This window comes from Pan troglodytes, chromosome 10, assembly GCF_028858775.2.
Source record: "Pan troglodytes isolate AG18354 chromosome 10, NHGRI_mPanTro3-v2.0_pri, whole genome shotgun sequence".
Lineage (NCBI taxonomy): Eukaryota > Metazoa > Chordata > Mammalia > Primates > Hominidae > Pan > Pan troglodytes.
In genome coordinates this window covers 118,770,790-118,788,059 of record NC_072408.2, presented here as the reverse complement: position 1 = coordinate 118,788,059, position 17,270 = coordinate 118,770,790, and the positions used below count along the sequence as shown (strand labels likewise).

The 17,270-nt window shown below is 39.3% G+C and overlaps 1 protein-coding gene across 14 annotated transcripts in view; it reads left to right on the top strand.

Annotated features, from left to right (window-relative positions):
• TMEM116 (transmembrane protein 116) overlaps positions 1-17,270 on the top strand; it is a 192,515-nt gene that overhangs the window by 57,435 nt on the left and 117,810 nt on the right. For all 14 annotated transcript variants that reach the window (XR_010147783.1, XM_063785002.1, XM_063785003.1 and 11 more), the window contains one exon: positions 12,336-12,440. Coding sequence is in view for 13 of the 14 variants with exons in the window: in XM_063785002.1 (XP_063641072.1) it covers positions 12,336-12,440 (105 nt within the window). In the remaining variant the exon portion in view is untranslated. The remainder of the gene's footprint in view (positions 1-12,335; positions 12,441-17,270) is intronic.

Sequence of the window (17,270 nt, the reverse complement as noted above, 5' to 3'; positions counted from 1 at the left end):
TGTCTTATATGCGGTCTGCTGTTGACCGAAATGTTGTTATGCAGTGCATGACTGTAATTTCAGTTTTTGATTAATAGGCTGAGATGTGCTGTTTTCCAAGTACTATTTCTTTTGTGAACTCAGCCAACCAGTAAAAAGATGTTGCAATGCAGGATAACATTTGGATCAGAAGGCTTTGTCTGCACTACAGCATCTGCCTCTGAAAGATGGAATCTGATCCATGGTCAAACCTCAGATTTTTTTATTCCCTTAGATGACTAGCTCTGCACTGAGAGGATTAATTTGGATATATATGATTGTCCTGTAGAATTTTTGGATCAGGAGCAAATTCCATGCTTTCTCCAAAAGCATCTGAGAGGGTTGTTGCACTAAGATTTCTGTTTACCTGCCAGGTCCAACCCGCAGACCCTGGCTGAACAGTGGATGAACAAATGCACTCAGACACAGGGATCTAGTGAAAGAGTGGGCTACGGGACCGGGCCACCCACAGACACCAAGGAGGGTACTGTAAAGGGTCAGCAGCTGCAGCCCTGACAAGCCAGTGCTGCGGGCATTTATTCAGTGTAGATTTAATGACAAAGGCCTTGAGTCAACACATTTGTGGGCAGATGATTAAAAGCCAGGTTCCGAGGCCTATGTAAACTAACTTATCTAGATCAGTTTCTTTACATCTCCTTGTTATCTAACCTAAACTTTCAGGCACTGGATAAGAGAATCTGGCTACCTTCAGCCAAATCTTTTTCCAAAGCTTTTGTAAAAACTTCTGGCCTTCCAAGAAGGTTTGCATCTTTCTACAATTTTTCCCACCACCCTGACTGATCTACGTTTACCAGGAAAACTGCTATGGAAAAACAAGATACAGAAAAAACAATGCCAGACACTGTCCCAGTCAGCCTTTCCATTTAATCTTGGCTATTCTTCTGTATACTTTGATACAAGTTGAAGTGCCATCAGCTATATTTTCTTAGTGAACCGTTTTATTTCCTGGAAGAATGTGCTAGTCAGATATGTTAGAGACACCAGTTTGGGTTGCAAATGACATGAAGTTTAAGGCTTAGAATTAAAGCTGTAGTTTGCAGTCGATCGGACCTGGGTTCAACAGCTGCCAACAGCTTTCACAGCTGTTAGCTCTGTGACTTTTTAAGCAAGTGAACTTCTCTAAGTCTTAGTTTTATCTTGTAAAATAAGAATAATGACAAGGTTCTTAAGAGTTGTTGTGAAGAAGAAATTAGATAACAAATGTAAAGTGCCCTTGATTAGTATAAACTATTATTGTTCTGTTTATTTTTCAAGGTAATATAGAATCTCTCCCTACTTCCTCAAACAGAGGATTCACTTGCAATCCTCTCATTCCTGCACATCCTTACTGATCGATTACTTTCTGCATCTGCCTGGCAATAGAAAACAGGGTCTGCATCTGCCTGGCAATAGAAAACATATTCTCCCATATAGAATTAAATTTTATGATCTTTGCTTGTTAATGTAGTCTCACTCCCTCACTGACCTTTTGGACTTAGTTTGCCTAACTCTAAGGCCTAAATTTTACAGTGGCTATGGGTTTATGTAACATTATTATTGTGATTTTTTAGGATCTTCTAATGGTTCAGATATCAAAGGAGATTAAATTTTTGCTAATCAATAGCAAAAAATAGATTTTTTCAGCTTTATTGGCATGTAATTATTTTTTATTTTTGGTTTTTTAAACATTAAACTAGGGTTAATACTGATGTGTAATTAAATGAAAATATGATAGTATTTTTATGCTTTATTGGAAACTATTTTCTATGATAATCTTGAGCTGCCATCTAGTCAAGATCATTTTACAGAGAATTAGACAACCACATGTTTGTGATAGTTTTAAATGTGTTCTTGTAGAAGAGTGAACTAAGTAAGCTATTGAGGTTGTCAGCCTAAATAACAGAGAGAGAGACTCTCTAAAAGAAATAGAATTTATTCAGAAGTAAGCACTGCAATGGGAATATGATGGGCATATTCAGGGAGGTAAAGGAAAACAAGGGTTTTTAAAGGAAAAATAAGGAGGATTACGTAATTGTTATCTTTGGATACAAGGATTAACAAGCGTGGCATCAGTCCAAGGTTAGACAGGCAGTTGTTAGGCAGATATCCTTGCATAAGTACTTTTTGTGTGTGTAAGGTTGAAGTGGCCTATGTGCAATGTTGTGATTTTTGCAGGATCTTTTGTGATGGTTCTTATTATCAGGCATACGTACATGAGAACCTCTGTTCTTGGCCTTCCCTGGCTCCATTTGTCAGGGATTTGACCCGAGTGACTCCATTTTGATTCTGACAATTTTCGCATTTCTCCCCTTTGATCAAGATCTTTTTCTGAAAGCATTGCTGATCAGTCATCCTGGTTGTTTGATTGAAAATTATGTTTGATTGTTTCTTGGTGTCAGGATGGATTTGTCTCAGGTTGTTGGTCTGGTCCCATGTCGAAGGGAGTCATTGGTGACTAGGAGTTAGTGTCAAACTCTTTTAGTCACATTTGAGCAACAAGGGAAGTTTGGAGGGAGTGGCTCACAGGGTAAGTCTACCAGGTGGAGTCTATTGTTAAGTTTAATTTTGCTATTTTGTAAGTGTTGTTATCATCACAAAGTGTTGGGCCAGCATTATTTTGTTAGGAGTTGTACTTTTGTAGAAATTTGGGAAGTAATAGGTACAAAGTTAAAAAAATACAAAGTAAAGTTCATAGTAATATGATAATCTCATTTCACATAATAGTTTTGAGCCATGAACCTAGGATTAAAGGCAACCAGTTGAATAAATCAAATGACCATGGGGAATTAGGTGAGACCTTGTATTAGGGTTCTCTAGAGGGACAGAACTAATAGGATAGATGTATATATAAAGGGGAGTTTATTAAGGAGTATTAACTCACATGATCACAAAGTCCCACAATAGGCTGTCTGCAAGCTGAGGAGCAAGGAAGCCAGTCTGAGTCCCAAAGCTGAAGAACTTGGAGTCTGACATTCAAGAAGAGGAAGCATCCAGTACGGGAGAAAGATGTAGGCTGGGAGGCTAAGCCAGGCTAGTCTTTTCAGGTTCTTCTGCCTGTTTTTCATTCTGGCCGCACTGGCAGCTGATTAGATTGTGCCCACCCAGATTAAGGGTGGGTGTGCCTTTCACAGTCCACTGACTCAAATGTTAATCTCCTTTGGCAACACCCTCACAGACACACCCAGGAACAATACTTTGCATCATTCAATCCAATCAAGTTGACACTCAGTATTAATCATCACAGACCTCTTGTATTTATGTGGCCTGCTTTTAAATTATGTGTATATGGGTCTCAGCTTTTCCAGAGGAATTTATCTATCCACACCATGTAGTATTAGTAATATCTTAGACTTTTTGTTATTGTTGTTGTTCAGCTAGTAGATAGCAATCTTATTACTTAGCATTTTATGACTGGGTTGATTTGAAGCAGAGAGAGCCAAGTCAGCAAGTCAGTTGTGTGTGTGTGTTTTTTGTTTTGTTTTGTTTTGAGATGGAATCTCGCTCTGTCACCAGGCTGGAGTGCAGTGGCTCAATCTTGGCTCACTGCAATCTCCATCTTCCAGGTTCAAGTGATTCTCCTGCCTCAGCGTCCCAAGTAGCTGGGATTACAGGCGCATGCCACCACACCCAGCTAATTTTTGTATTTTTAGTAGAAATGGGGTTTCACCATGTTGGCCAACATGGTCTTGATCTCCTGACCTCATGGTCCACCCACCTCAGCCTCTCAAAAGTGCTGGGATTACAGGCATGAGCCACCGCACCTGGCCAAGCCACCGTGCCCAGCCACTAAGTCAGTTTGAAAACTTAGTGCAAGCTGAACAAAAAGTTGTATTGGGATGTTGCTAACATCACCTACTAGGTAGGCTAAAGGATTTTTTTTTCCTTTTTTTTTTAACTCTTATTTTAAGTTCAGGGGTACATGGGCAGGTTTGTTATATAGGTAAACTTGTGTCATGGGGGTTTGTTGTACAGATTCATTCATCACCCAGGTTTTAAGCCTAGTATCCATTAGTTATTTTTCCTGATCCTCTCCCTCCTTCCACCCTCCATTCTCTGATAAGCCCCAGTGTGTGTTGTTTCCCTCTATGTGTCCATGTATTCCCATCATTTAGCTCCCACTTATGAGAACATGTGGTATTTGGTTTCCTGTTTCTATGTTAGTTTGCTAAGGATCATGGCCACTAGCTCCATCAATGTTCCTGAAAAGGACATGATCTTGTCCTTTTTTATGACTGTATGGTATTCCATGGTATATATGTACCACATTTACTTTATCCAGTCTACCACTGATGGACATTTAGGTTGATTCTGTGTCTTTGCTATTGTGAATAGTGCTGCAGCAAACGTATGTGTGCATGTGTCTTTATGATAAAATGATTTATATTCCTTTGGGCACATACCCAGTAATGGGATTGCTGAGTCGAATGGTATTTCTGTCTTTAGATCTTTGAGGAATCACCACACTGTTTTCCACAATGGTTGAACTAATTTACACTCCTACCAACAGTGTATAAGCATTTCCTTTTCTCTACAACCTCACCAGCATCTGTGGTGTAACCACACCATTCTGACTGGTGTGAGATAATATCTTATTGTGATTTTGATTTGCGTTTGTCTAGTGATCAGTGATGTTGAGCTTTTTTTCATATGCTTGTTGGCTGCATGTATGTCTTCTTTTGAAAAGTATCTGTTCATGTCCTTTGTGCACTTTTTAATGAGGCTTTTTTCTTATAAGTTGATTTTTAAGTTCCTTATAGATGCTAGATATTAGACCTTTGTCAGATGCATAGTTTGCAAGAATTTTCTTTCTTTCTGTAGGTTGTCTGTTTACTCTGTTGGTAATTTCTCTTGCTGTGCAGAAGCTCTTTAGTTTAATTAGATCCCATTTGGCAATTTTTGCATTTTTTGCAATTGCTTTTGACGTCTTTGTCATGAAATCTTTGTCTGTTTCCATGTTCAGAATGGTATTACTTAGGTTGTCTTCCAGGATTTTTATAGTTTTGGGTTTTACATTTAAGTCTTTAATCCATCTTGAGTTAATTTTTATATATGGTGTAAGGAAAGGGTACAGTTTCAATCTTCTGCATACGGCTAGCCAGTTATCCCAGCACCATTTACTGAATAGGGAGTCCTTTCCCCATTGCTTGTTTTTGTCAGCTTCGTCGAAGATCAGATAGTTGTAGATGTGCAGCCTTATTTCTGGGCTCTCTATCCTGTTCTAAAGGATTTTTTTTTTTTTTTTTTTTTTTTAAGATCAGGTCTTGTCAAGTTATCTGCAGTGGCTACTGATTGTGAAATTTTAATTATACCAATGTTCTGCCAAGTGAAAGAGGTAGGCATAAGCAAGGAAAAATTAAGAGGCAAGAGTCTCATTATGATGGGGAGTCTTATTCCAATGTTTCTGGGGAAAGATGTCCACAGCATAAAGGCATCAATTTCTCATCTTGGTTTGTAGTTTTTAATGTCTCTGGTTATGGCATTGGGCAGTCCAGTGAACTTTCTGTGTTGCCCATACCCCGGGCACAAGACCCATCTCTTAAAATTTCTTTAGTTTTAGGTTTTTTGGGGGTTTTTTTGTTTTGTTTTGTTTTTGAGAGGGAGTCTCACTGTTGTCACCCAGGCTGGAGTGCAGTGGTGCGATCTTGGCTCACTGAAACCTCTGCCTTCCAGGTTCAAGTGATTCTCCTGCCTCAGCCTCTTGAGTAGCAGGGACTACAGGTGTGCACTACCACGCCCAGCTAATTTTTATACTTTTAGTAGAGACGGGGTTTCACCATGTTGACCAGGCTGATCTTGAACTCCTGACCTCAGGTGATCCACCCGCCTCGGTCTTCCAAAGTGCTGGGATTACAGGCATGAGCCATCACCCTGACCTATTTGGTTTTAGTTTACAGGGTTTTAGGAACAGCATTTCCTGGTTTTAGTAATTTTATGGAAGAAGGTTGGATTGGAGATACCTAGAAGATTTTAGGATCTAGTCCATTCTATAGGTACATAATAAAAACTTGAAAACAATCCTCAGGGCCACAGTCTAATAACAGGTGTATTACAGATTTTCTTAGAAACATAAGTTTTTTCTTTACCATAATTGCGATTTTTACCAAAGATAATAGAGTAAGACTAAATTGTTTGTAAAATAGTTTAGTTTTATCAAATATTACCTGATCATTAATATAAGTGCAGCAGGAATAGCAACTGACCACACTGTAATTTCAGATTTAAAAAGTTCTTAAGTCTAGGAAGCCAAATGAAGGCAGACTTTAGACTTTGTCCATAGTATCTATAAACAATTTAAATATGACATTCTAGTCAAAACCTTGCTAATATATATAAGCAATGTTTTAAATTGTATTCCATTATAAAAATAGCATATTTTTATTGAACTTGTGGAATCAACTATATTGTTATAAGAATAAGAATACTTATGGGTAGTTTTTTAGTTTTGAAGGGATCAAGTAGGGAGAAAAAGTAAATGATTTTACTTTTCTTTATAAAAGCATATTTTATCAAATTAGTGTAAACTGTAGATAGCTTAAGAGAAAAAGATTTTGTTTTTGTTTTTGTTTTCTTTCTTTTTTGGGGGTGGAGGTTGGGGGAGAGGGCCTTGCCCTATTGCCCAGGTTGGAGCACAGTGGCGCAATCATAGTTCACTGCAGCCTCTAACTCCTAAGCTCAAGCAACCCCCGCCACCCCCGCCACCCCACCACCTCAGCCTCCTGAGTAGCTCTGAGTAGCTGGGACTGCAGGTGTGCACCACCATGCCCAGCTAATTTTATTTTATTTTATTTTTTGTAGAGATGAGGTCTTGCTATGTTGTCCAGGCTGGTCTCAAACTCCTAGCCTCAAGTGATCCTCTTGGCTAGGACTACCAAAGTATTGGAATCACAGATGTGAGCTACCATGCCCAGCCATTTTTTAAAAAGAATTTATTGGAACTTTGCAATTTACAAAGCCCCCCTGCCATATAATCACATATGATGTATAAAATTAAAATAAATATATGCATGAGTATATTTGTTTTAAATTTTTAAAAGTTTTAGTTTACTTACTAGTAAATCTGGTAAAATTGTTGCCATTTTTGTTTTGGTGCTTTGATTATTCCCCAAGATACTGCCACTTGTTTTATGTACCAAGTTTGAGATGCTCTAGGTATGCAGGTGGCCTGAATATCTTTTAGCCATCCAACAAAATATTTACTGACTACCTACTATTGATCAAAATATTTACTGAGGACCTACTATTGATTGGCACTGTATGAAGCACTAAGTTCCTGTGGGAAACTAGACATCCTTATTCCTGTCTCTGCCCCTTTTCCTATTCTAGCCCTTTGTTTAGAATGCCCAACCCTCTTCCCCCAACCTATTCAAATTCTATCTGTGAGTCTGTCTTCTCATCTCACCTTACTCTGAACTCCTACGTTTCTCAGAAGACTTGAACTATTTCTTTCCTGGATGGGCACGGTAGCCCTCCCTCAACAGGAGCAGCAAGGTGGCTGAGCAGGGAGGAATATAAGTTTCAAGGTTTCTAGCTGAACTCAGTACTTATATGTAAATTAACCTCTGAGAAAAGGATGTTTTTTACCTTGTACCTGCTAGGCTGGATCTCCCAAATCAGATGAGTGATCCTTGGCCCGACCAGTTTTTAAAATTTGGAAAACAAAACATTTAAGTAAAGAACCAACAGTGTTTTTTCTTTTTCCTGAGTCCCAACAGGAAACAAAAAACAACAAGGTTTTAAAAAATGTATTTGTTTTACCAGCCAAATACTTTAATTCCAAATAAACTTTTAAATAAAAGTCATAAAAACATTACTTTTATGTTATTTAATCTCATGTAACTAATTTGTTGGTTTTATCTTGATTAGCAGTTTTGCAGATTTATTAATTTTTGCATTGGAGTTTTGGAAAATTTGTATTTAGTCCATTAATATTGAAGTTATTAGAAATTTGTATTTAAGAGTACTTGTTAGAGTCTTTTTCATGAATCTGATTGCAGATACCTGTAGGGAAGAATGAAAACAATAGCTGAGGATGACACAACCTTTGAATAACCATGTAAAATCTGGTGAAAGTTTACCATAACCAGACATTCACAATTAAATGTGGTTATTTTTGTGGTATAAAATAGTAATCAGAATTATGACTGATACCATATTAGATTTTAAGAGTTTTGTACAATTTTGGAACATCTATATCAATAACATACCCATAAAAGTAACTGAAAGTAGATCTAACATCACTTACCTTTTCACAATGTTTTCCATATAATTTGACATCTCAAGTAAGCCTGATTTTGTTTAATATTTCTCTTTTATAAACTTTTGAGAAGTTCTGAGGCCAAATGGAATAACCCAAAGTTAGTTTGAAGTCAAAAAAGACTTAATTTAGAGTCTGATTCTGGGGAAGCCTGTCAAAGATGTTAAAAGGTTTAAAACACTTGCTCAAAACAGGATCGCATGTCACTATGAAATAATAATCATTTATTTAACCAGAGTGACCATCAAAAGTCTTTAAAAGCAAAAAAAAAAAAAAAAAAAGTCTTTAAAAGCAAGTACAGAAATTTATGTAGATATAAATTTTTTAACACTAAAAACCCAATATAACAGTATGAAACACAGGAAATTATTTTGATTAAATGTAAAATCTTTGGTTTTTTTAGGCCAGTTATCAAGAATTTAGAGAAAAACCTGTAATATGATTTTTTTTTCTTTTTATGGAAAGTTCATTTAGATGACCTGGGAGTCAAATCTGATGAAAAGGTACTTGACTTTAACCCATTTATGCTGGAGGTTGCAGCTTTTTTGAATTGCAGACGTGTGAAAAATCAGACCTTGGGGATGACCTTGAGCAGTAGGATGTAACTTCTACATGCTTAGCATTCCAATAATGGAACACTAGGCATAAATGGGTTTTAATCAGATACTGGAAGAGTATGTGTTCAAGATTATGAGAGTGTACACAGTTTTATAGGAGAAGTAAACAAGAAAACTAGTATCTTAAGCAGGGGTGTTGGGAACAGGCCCCCAAATCCCAAACTGGCCATAAACAAAATCTCTGCAGCACTGTGACATGTTTGTGATGGCCATGACGCCCACGCTGAAGGTTGTGGGTTTACTGGAATGAGGGCAAGGAACACCTGGCCCACCCAGGGTGGAAAACCACTTAAAGATGTTCCTAAACCACAAACAATAATATCCTGAGCGATCTGCGCCTTAAGGACACGTTCCTGCTGCAGATAACTAGCCAGAGCCCATCTCTTTGTTTCGGCCCATCCGTTTGTTTCCTGTAAGGAATACTTTTAGTTAATCTATAATCTATAGAACTAATGCTTATTACTGGCTTGCTGTCAATAAATATGTGAGTCAAACTCTGTTCAGGGCTCTCAGCTCTGAAGGCTGTCAGCCCCCTGATCCCGCTCCACACTATATTTCTGTGTGTGTGTCTTTAATTCCTCTAGCACCACTGGGTTAGGGTCTCCATGACCAAGCTGGTCTTGGCAAGGGGAATGTATGGATTTTAGAAAAAGTAAAAGCATGTGAAATTGTCTGGTTACATGGAACAATTTTGACAAATCAAGAAAATCCAGGAGTACAGAATCAAGTTATACTAGAGGAAAACATTGTTCTAAACATAAAGCTTCAGTTTAGGAGATGGTTGAAAATTTAAAGAAACAGATTGTGGAATTAAAACATCATAGCTTTGCCTAGCCTAACTTAAACATGCTCAGAACACTTACATTAGCCTACAGTTGGGCAAAACACAAAGCCTATTTTATAATAAAGTGTTGAATATCTCATGTAATTTATTGAATACTGTCCTGAAAGTGAAAAACAGAATGGGTGTATGGGTACATAAAGAAGTACAGTTTCTACTGAATGCATATCTCTTTTATACCATAATAAAGTTGAAAAATTATAAGTTGTACAATTATAAAGTTAGGGACTATCTGTATGAGATTAAGCAGAAGATTCTCATTTGTCTTCCCTATCATAGATTCTTCTTTATGCAAGGTAGTCATTCAATGAATATTTGTGTCTCTGGGAGTTTAACAAAATAAAGATGAGTCCTGAGTCTCTCAAAATAATACAAAGTAGTTAAGATGATAAATTAATAATCATTTATCTTTGCTATTGAAGAATATTAACATTAATTACAGTTCTTGAGGTTTTTAACAATATCACTTAAGGTGTTACAAAATTTTAAACCTGAAAACTTCAAGAAGGGTCAAATTTAGAATGCTTATGTATCTGCTATGAGGGCTGAAAAAAAATCTAACAGATACAATGACATCCTGGTTCCCTCTACTGGGCGTAAATGAAATTACCTATTTCTTCTTTTTCTTTTTTTTTTTTTTTGAGATGGAGTCTAGCTCTGTTGCCCAGGCTGGAGTGCAATGGCTCGATCTTGGCTTACTGCAACCTTCACCTCCTGGGTTCAAGCGATTCTCCTGCCTCAGCCTCCCGAGTAGCTGGGACTACAGGCACACACCACCATGCCTGGCTAATTTTTGTATTTTTAGTAGAGATGGGGGTTTCACCATACTGGCCAGGCTGGTCTCGAACTCCTGACCTTTTCAAGGTTTGCCTGTTTTTTAAAGGCTTGCTTTTTTTTTTTTAGATGGAGTCTCACTCTGTCATCCAGGCTGGAGTGCAGTGGCGCGATCTTGTCTCAGTGCAACCTCCATCTCCAGGGCTCAAGTGATTTGCCTGCCTCAGGCTCCAGGGTAGCTGGGATTACAGGCATACACCACCCCCCCCACTAATTAGGCTTGCTTTTAAGCCTTGTGAGGGCAGCCTTTTATGTACAGCTAATTTGGTCCCATTACAGAAGCAATACTCTTCTTATGATTATGCCCTGTGTATTCTTCCACTCTGATTGATGAGAAAGCAAACAAACTATTCCTGGCCCTGTGTGAGCTTTAGGGATTGTCCCACCTACTCTTTTCTGAGGATTCTTTCTCTGGTTTTCATGGTTTTCTCTTCCATATACATTGATTAATACTTAACCAAAGACTTGGGGTGACCTCTGCAGCTCTCCTGAGCATTGTCTTACCATATAGCTTCCTCTGCTCCGATACTGTACTTCACAAATTTTAGCTGCCTTGGCCTCCCAAACTGAATTCTGTCGCTCAGCTCACCAAGACAGTGGTCTGTTTGGATTCCCCCTCCTGTACTCACTCTAATTTTTGTATTTATAGTAGAGATGGGGTTTCACCATGTTGGCCAGGATGATCTCGATCTCGACCTCGTGATCTGCCCACCACGGCCTCACAAAGTGCTGAGATTACAGGGTGAGCCACTGTGCCCAGCCCTCCTATACTCACTCTTACCAGCTGGTGAGCTGGGGTACTTGATGGACTCGCCTTGCTTTTCTTTTTTCAGGGATTGCTGTTCTCTTCTGCTTGTTGCCTACTGTTTGAAAACTGGATATTTTCATATATTTTATTCAATTTTTAGTTGTTTAAGGCTGGAGGGTAAATTCTATTCCTGTTATCTCATCAAAGCTGGAAGTAGAAATTCCTTCTCTTAGATTTTATCCTACTAGTTCCTTGATATCATCTCAGTTCTGAGGTTCTTCTAAGGATTTTTTAAAAAATATCTTATTCAGCATGTTTAGTTCTTTTGAATGGAAAGTTGATTCAAATAGCTTAGCCTGTCATTACTAGAAGTAGAAATCCTTATTGCCTTTTCAATTAAAAAATAAAATAGAAAAAGATTATATGATATCTTCGTAAAAGTGGGACTGTGGGGCAGGTAGAGGTGGATAATGCTGTGGTTCTTTTGAACAGTCCAAAGGATAAAATAAGGAAGCAGGGCATGTTTTAGGTAGGCCTGTTAGAGTTTCAGACTTGGGGCCAGGTGCGATTGCTCACACCTGTAATCCCAGCACTTAGGGAGGCCAAGGCAGGTGGATCACCTGAGGTCAGGAGTTCGAGACCAGCCTGGCCAACATGGTGAAACCCGATCTCTACCAAAAATACAATAAAATTAGCGGGGCGTAGTGGCACGTGCCTGTAATCCCAGCTATTCGGGAGGCTGAGGCAGGAGAATCGCTTGAACCTGGGAGGCAGAGGTTGCAGTGAGCCGAGATTGTGCCATTGCACTCCAGCTTAGGCAACAATAGCGAAAACTCTGTCACATACACACACAAAAAAGAATTTCAGACTTGGTATGGTTTTGCCTGGTATGGACACTAGATGGTACATTACTAATAGACTAGTAGGTAGGATTCTCATAATAGAAAATAATGAAGTATGTTCAAAGAACTTCACCGTGTCAGAGTGAGATAGTTATGATGGGTTGTTTTGATTTTAACCTAGATATTCTACATTTCCTCATTTCTCTACACCGTCAATTACATCTGGTATTTGTACACAGCGCTGAGGATGAAACACACCCAGAGTGGACAGAGCACATCTCCACTGGTAAGTTTTATTCAGGGCTGATAGTTAATAATAGTATGCTAGGCCGGGTGTGGTGACTCCTACCTGTAATCCCAGCAGTTAGGGAGGCTGAGGGGGGCAGATTGCTTATGCCCAGGAATTCGAGGCCAGTCTGGGCAAGTGGTGAAAGCCCATCTCTACAAAAAATACCAAAAAAATTAGCCGGGCATTGTAGCACATGCCTGGAGTCCTAGCTACTCCGGGGGCTGAAGCAGGAGGATCACTTGAGCCACTGTACCCCAGCCTGGGTGACAGAGACAGACCCTGTCTCAAAAAAAAAAAAAAGTGTGTAAAAACAATCCCTGTATATCCCTGATAAACGGTGTAAGCATTTAGCACTAGCTAGGTGCATTTATGGAGGTTAATTGAAGAAAAAACGTGTTCCCACTGTTTCCATTCTTTTGACATCACTTCCTCTTCTCCCTTCTCTCTCTCACACACACACACACCCACACCCACACACACACACACACACACATACACATACAGGTTTGATTATAGGAGTATTATTTACAGTGCTGGCATTCCTGCCTGGTTTGACTCAGCAAGGGAAATTCTTCTTGACTCCATGCCAACCCTGGGAGACCCAGTTCTGTTATTTATCTCCTGTTGTGACCTTAGACATATCATCTCCCTTTCTTGCACCTCCAATTTTTCATTGTAAAATGAAGTGTTGGCCAGGCGCAGTGGCTTATGCCTATAATCTCAGCACTTAGGGAGGCCAAGGCGGGCAGATCACGAGGTCAGGAGATTGAGACCATTCGGGCTAACACGGTGAAACTCCATCTCTACTAAAAATACAAAAAATTAGCCAGACGTGGTGGCGGGCGCCTGTAGTCCCAGCTACTCAGGAGGCTGAGGCAGGAGAATGGCGTGAACCTGGGAGGCGGAGCTTGCAGTGAGCCGAGATCATGCCACACTGCACTCCAGCCTGGGCGACAGAGAGAGACTCCGTCTCAAAAAAACAAAACAAAAACAAAAACAAGCAAACAAAATGAAGTGTTAGCCGGGCGTGGTGGCTCACACCTGTAATCTTAGCACTCTGGAAAGCCAAGATGGGTGGATCACCTGAGGTCAGGAGTTCGAGACCAGCCTGACTAATATGGAGAAACCCCGTCTCTACTAAAAATACAAAATTAGCCAGGCATGGTGGCGCATGCCTGTAATCCCAGCTATTTGGGAGGCTGAGGCAGGAGAATTGCTTGAACCCAGGAGGCAGAGGTTGCGGTGAGCCAAGATTGCACCATTGCACTCCAGCCTGGGCAACGAGAGCAAAACTCTTGTCTAAAAAAATAAAAATAAAAATAAAATAAAATGAAATGTTAGTCTATGTGATCTTTAATGTCCCTTCCACCCCCAAGATGCTATGATTCTATGAACTCTTCATCTGATTGACTTCTTAAGGAGGTACTCTTCTTACTTTTTTATGTTGTTCTAGACGTTCATGTTTGAAGAAGGGCAGGGGCAGAGAATGCTTTTAAAATTTCTGTCTCTTACTCTTTCTCGCTTTAAGGAGAAAGGACACTGAGGAAATAACTGAAAAAGTAACATGAAGAGGCCCTTAAGCAGTATCCTGAACAAGATATCATTGTCTATATAAGAGCTGTTCAACTTTTTTCAGTAATAAAAATATTTAATTCACAGTCTAGTTCAGTAGCTACTAGCTATATGTGGATACCGAAAACTTATAATGTGGCTAGTGTGATTGAGGAATTGAATTTTAAATTTTATTTAATTTTAATTAATTTTAATTTAATTAGCCACATGCAGCTACTGTATTGTGCAACACAGGATTATACTCTGGCACCTTTTCTTTAGTTTACCTCTGGGTATTCCATACTAATAATTACTCTTTTTTTTTTTTTTTTTTTTTGAGATGGAATCTCGCTCTGTCGCCAGGCTGAAGTGCAGTGGCACAATCTCGGCTCACTGCAGCCTCCGACTCCCTGGTTCAAGTGATTCTCCTGTCTCAGCCCCCCAAGTAGCTAGGATTACAGGCACATGCCACCACACCCAGCTAATTTTTGTATTTATAGTAGAGATGGGGTTTCACCATGTTGGCCAGGATGGTCTGGATCTTCTGACCTCGTGATTTGCCCTCCTCAGCCCCCCAAAGTGCTGGGATTACAGGCATGAGCCACCGCGCCCGGCCTACTCTTCCATATTTTAAACTCGCTTAGTTTCTTAGCTCCCTACAAGTTAGTAAGGACCCGTGGCTATATATCCTTTAGTATTCTGTAACTGAAAGATACTGTAAAGAAATAATTATTCAGTATCTTTCCCTTTAGGTAAATGAATGTCTAAAAAGTCCAGCAGCCTTACAGGGATAGCATTTCAAGTTTTTATTTATTCATTCATTCACTCAAAAGCCAGTAGACTAACTGTAGCTTGTGAGACTTATTCAGCCATAAGTCATTCCCTAAAGAAGTTGCCATGATTAGACCAGAAGCCAAGAATGGAGAAAACATGGGGCAATAATTTTCTGAGGCTTAAGCTCCTGGCAGCAGAACAAAAAAATATTTGAAAGAAAAATGGGAAGGGCATAAGATTAGCTCTCAAATATGGTATCCTACTGCTTTCTATGCATACAAATGCATATCCTGTACTCTCTTTATAACCCATACTCTATCACTGGTTTCAAGAAGAAAAGCTTTAGCCGAAGATATATATATATATATATATATATACACATATATATGTGTGTATATATGTGTGTGTGTGTGTGTGTGTGTATATATATATATGTGGGGGGCAGGAGATTGAGGCCACAATGAGCTGTGATCATACCACTGCACTCCAGCCTGAGTAACAGAGTGAAACCCTGTCTCAAAAAAATAAAAAGAAAAGAAAACCCAAAGAGGAAAAAGTATTTTATATGTATATATATATATATGAAGAAGGGAAAATATACATATATATATATTTTTTTTGAGACAGAGTCTCACTCTGTTGCCCAGGCTGGAGTGCAGTGGTGCAATCTTGACTCACTGCAACCTCCGCCTCCCAGGTTCAAGCGATCCTCCTGCTTCAGCCTCCTGAGGAGCTGGGACTACAGGTGCATGCCACCACACCCGGCTAATTTTTGTATTTTTAGTAGAGACAGGGTTTTGCCATGTTGGCCAAGCTGGTCTTGAACTCCTGACCTCAGGTGATCCACCCACATCAGCTTCCCAAAGTGCTGGGACTACAGACATAAGCTACCATGCCCAACCATAGCCTAAGATATTAACTCCACTACCTATTAGTCTGCTGTTGTAGTAGCTACATACACACACACACACAAACACACACACACACACAAAGAGCTTTGAAGATACTTTTTCTTCTTTGGGTTTTCTTTTCTTTTTATTTTTTTGATACAAGGTTTCACTCTGTCACTCACGCTGGAGTGCAGTAATATGATCACAGTTCACTGCTGCCTCAATCTCCTGGGCCCAAGTGATCCTCCCATCTCAGCCTCCCAAGTTGCTGGGACCGCAGATGTGTGCCACCATGCCTGGCTAATTTTTTCTTTTTTTTTTTTTAATTGTAGTTTTGTAGAGATGGGCGGAGTAGGGGGTCATACTATGTTGCCTAGGCTAGTCTTGAACTCCTGGGCTCAAGTGATCCTTCTGCCTTGGCCTCCCAAAGTGCTGGGATTACAGATGTGAGCCACTGTGTTAGGCCTGAGTTCTCTTTGAAATACTCTAGCAAGACTTCTGCCATAAACTTTTTTTTTTTTTTTTTTTTTTTGAGACGGATTCTCATTCTGTCACCAGGCTGGAGTGCAGTGGCATGATCTCTGGTCACTGCAACCTCCACCTCCCGGGTTCAAGCAATTCTCTTGCCTCAGCCTCCTGAGTAGCTGGGACTACAGGTGCATGGCACCACACCCAGCTAATTTTTGTATTTTTAGTAGAGACAGGGTTTCACTATGTTGGCCCAGATGGTCTCAATCACTTGACCTCGTGATCCACCTGTCTCGGCCTCCCATGGTGCTAGGATTACAGGCATGAGCCACTGCACCCAGCCAGCAATAAGCTTTTTATCAGAGATTCATTGGTACCCAGGTAAAAATAGGAGTTAAACACTGGATAACCACCTGACAGAGGAAAGAATAAAAAGTGAAGAAGGGAAGTGAGTGGGAGGGGTCACAAAAAACAATTTTATTTATTTTCCTAAAGTCAACGCTAGCTGTCCTATTCCTGCTCCAAACTGTTTGGGGCAAATTAATTACCAATATCTGATTATTGATTAATTACTCACTTAATGCTTATTGATCCCTAACAATGCCATTCTATATAATATGTTTTCTATCTTAAATTAGAAAAAAGCTTATTTTTAATTCTATTATTTCTTTAAGATGTTCTGTTCAAAGTCTTACATCATAAAGTCCTAGAGGGTAGGAAAAACTATTCTGTAAGTTGTTTTACAGTGTCTAACACAAGTCAAGATTTTGAAAATGTTCTATCGTGTAGTGTCTAACAGTCTTATATCCAAAGGGCATATTTGACCCTGCCCTATTATACTAATCCTGGACTATTACACTTTTTACTGGTCGTCTTATAAGAAGGGTTTCATTCCACTCATAAAGTCTGAAGAAGTCCACACATATCTGGGTCTAAGAGAAAAGAGCTGAACTGTTATTAGAAGATAGAGGGTTACTATATGATTTCATATATGCCTTTCTTTTTAAAAGAATTTGTTTGAGTACCCAAAGTCCATATTAGGCTACTTCCTGCAGGCTTTCTTTGTGGCTTTGTTGTTGTTGTTGTTGTTGTTGTACTTTTTAGAATATAGTAATAGAGATAAAATTCTATTATATACAGTGCT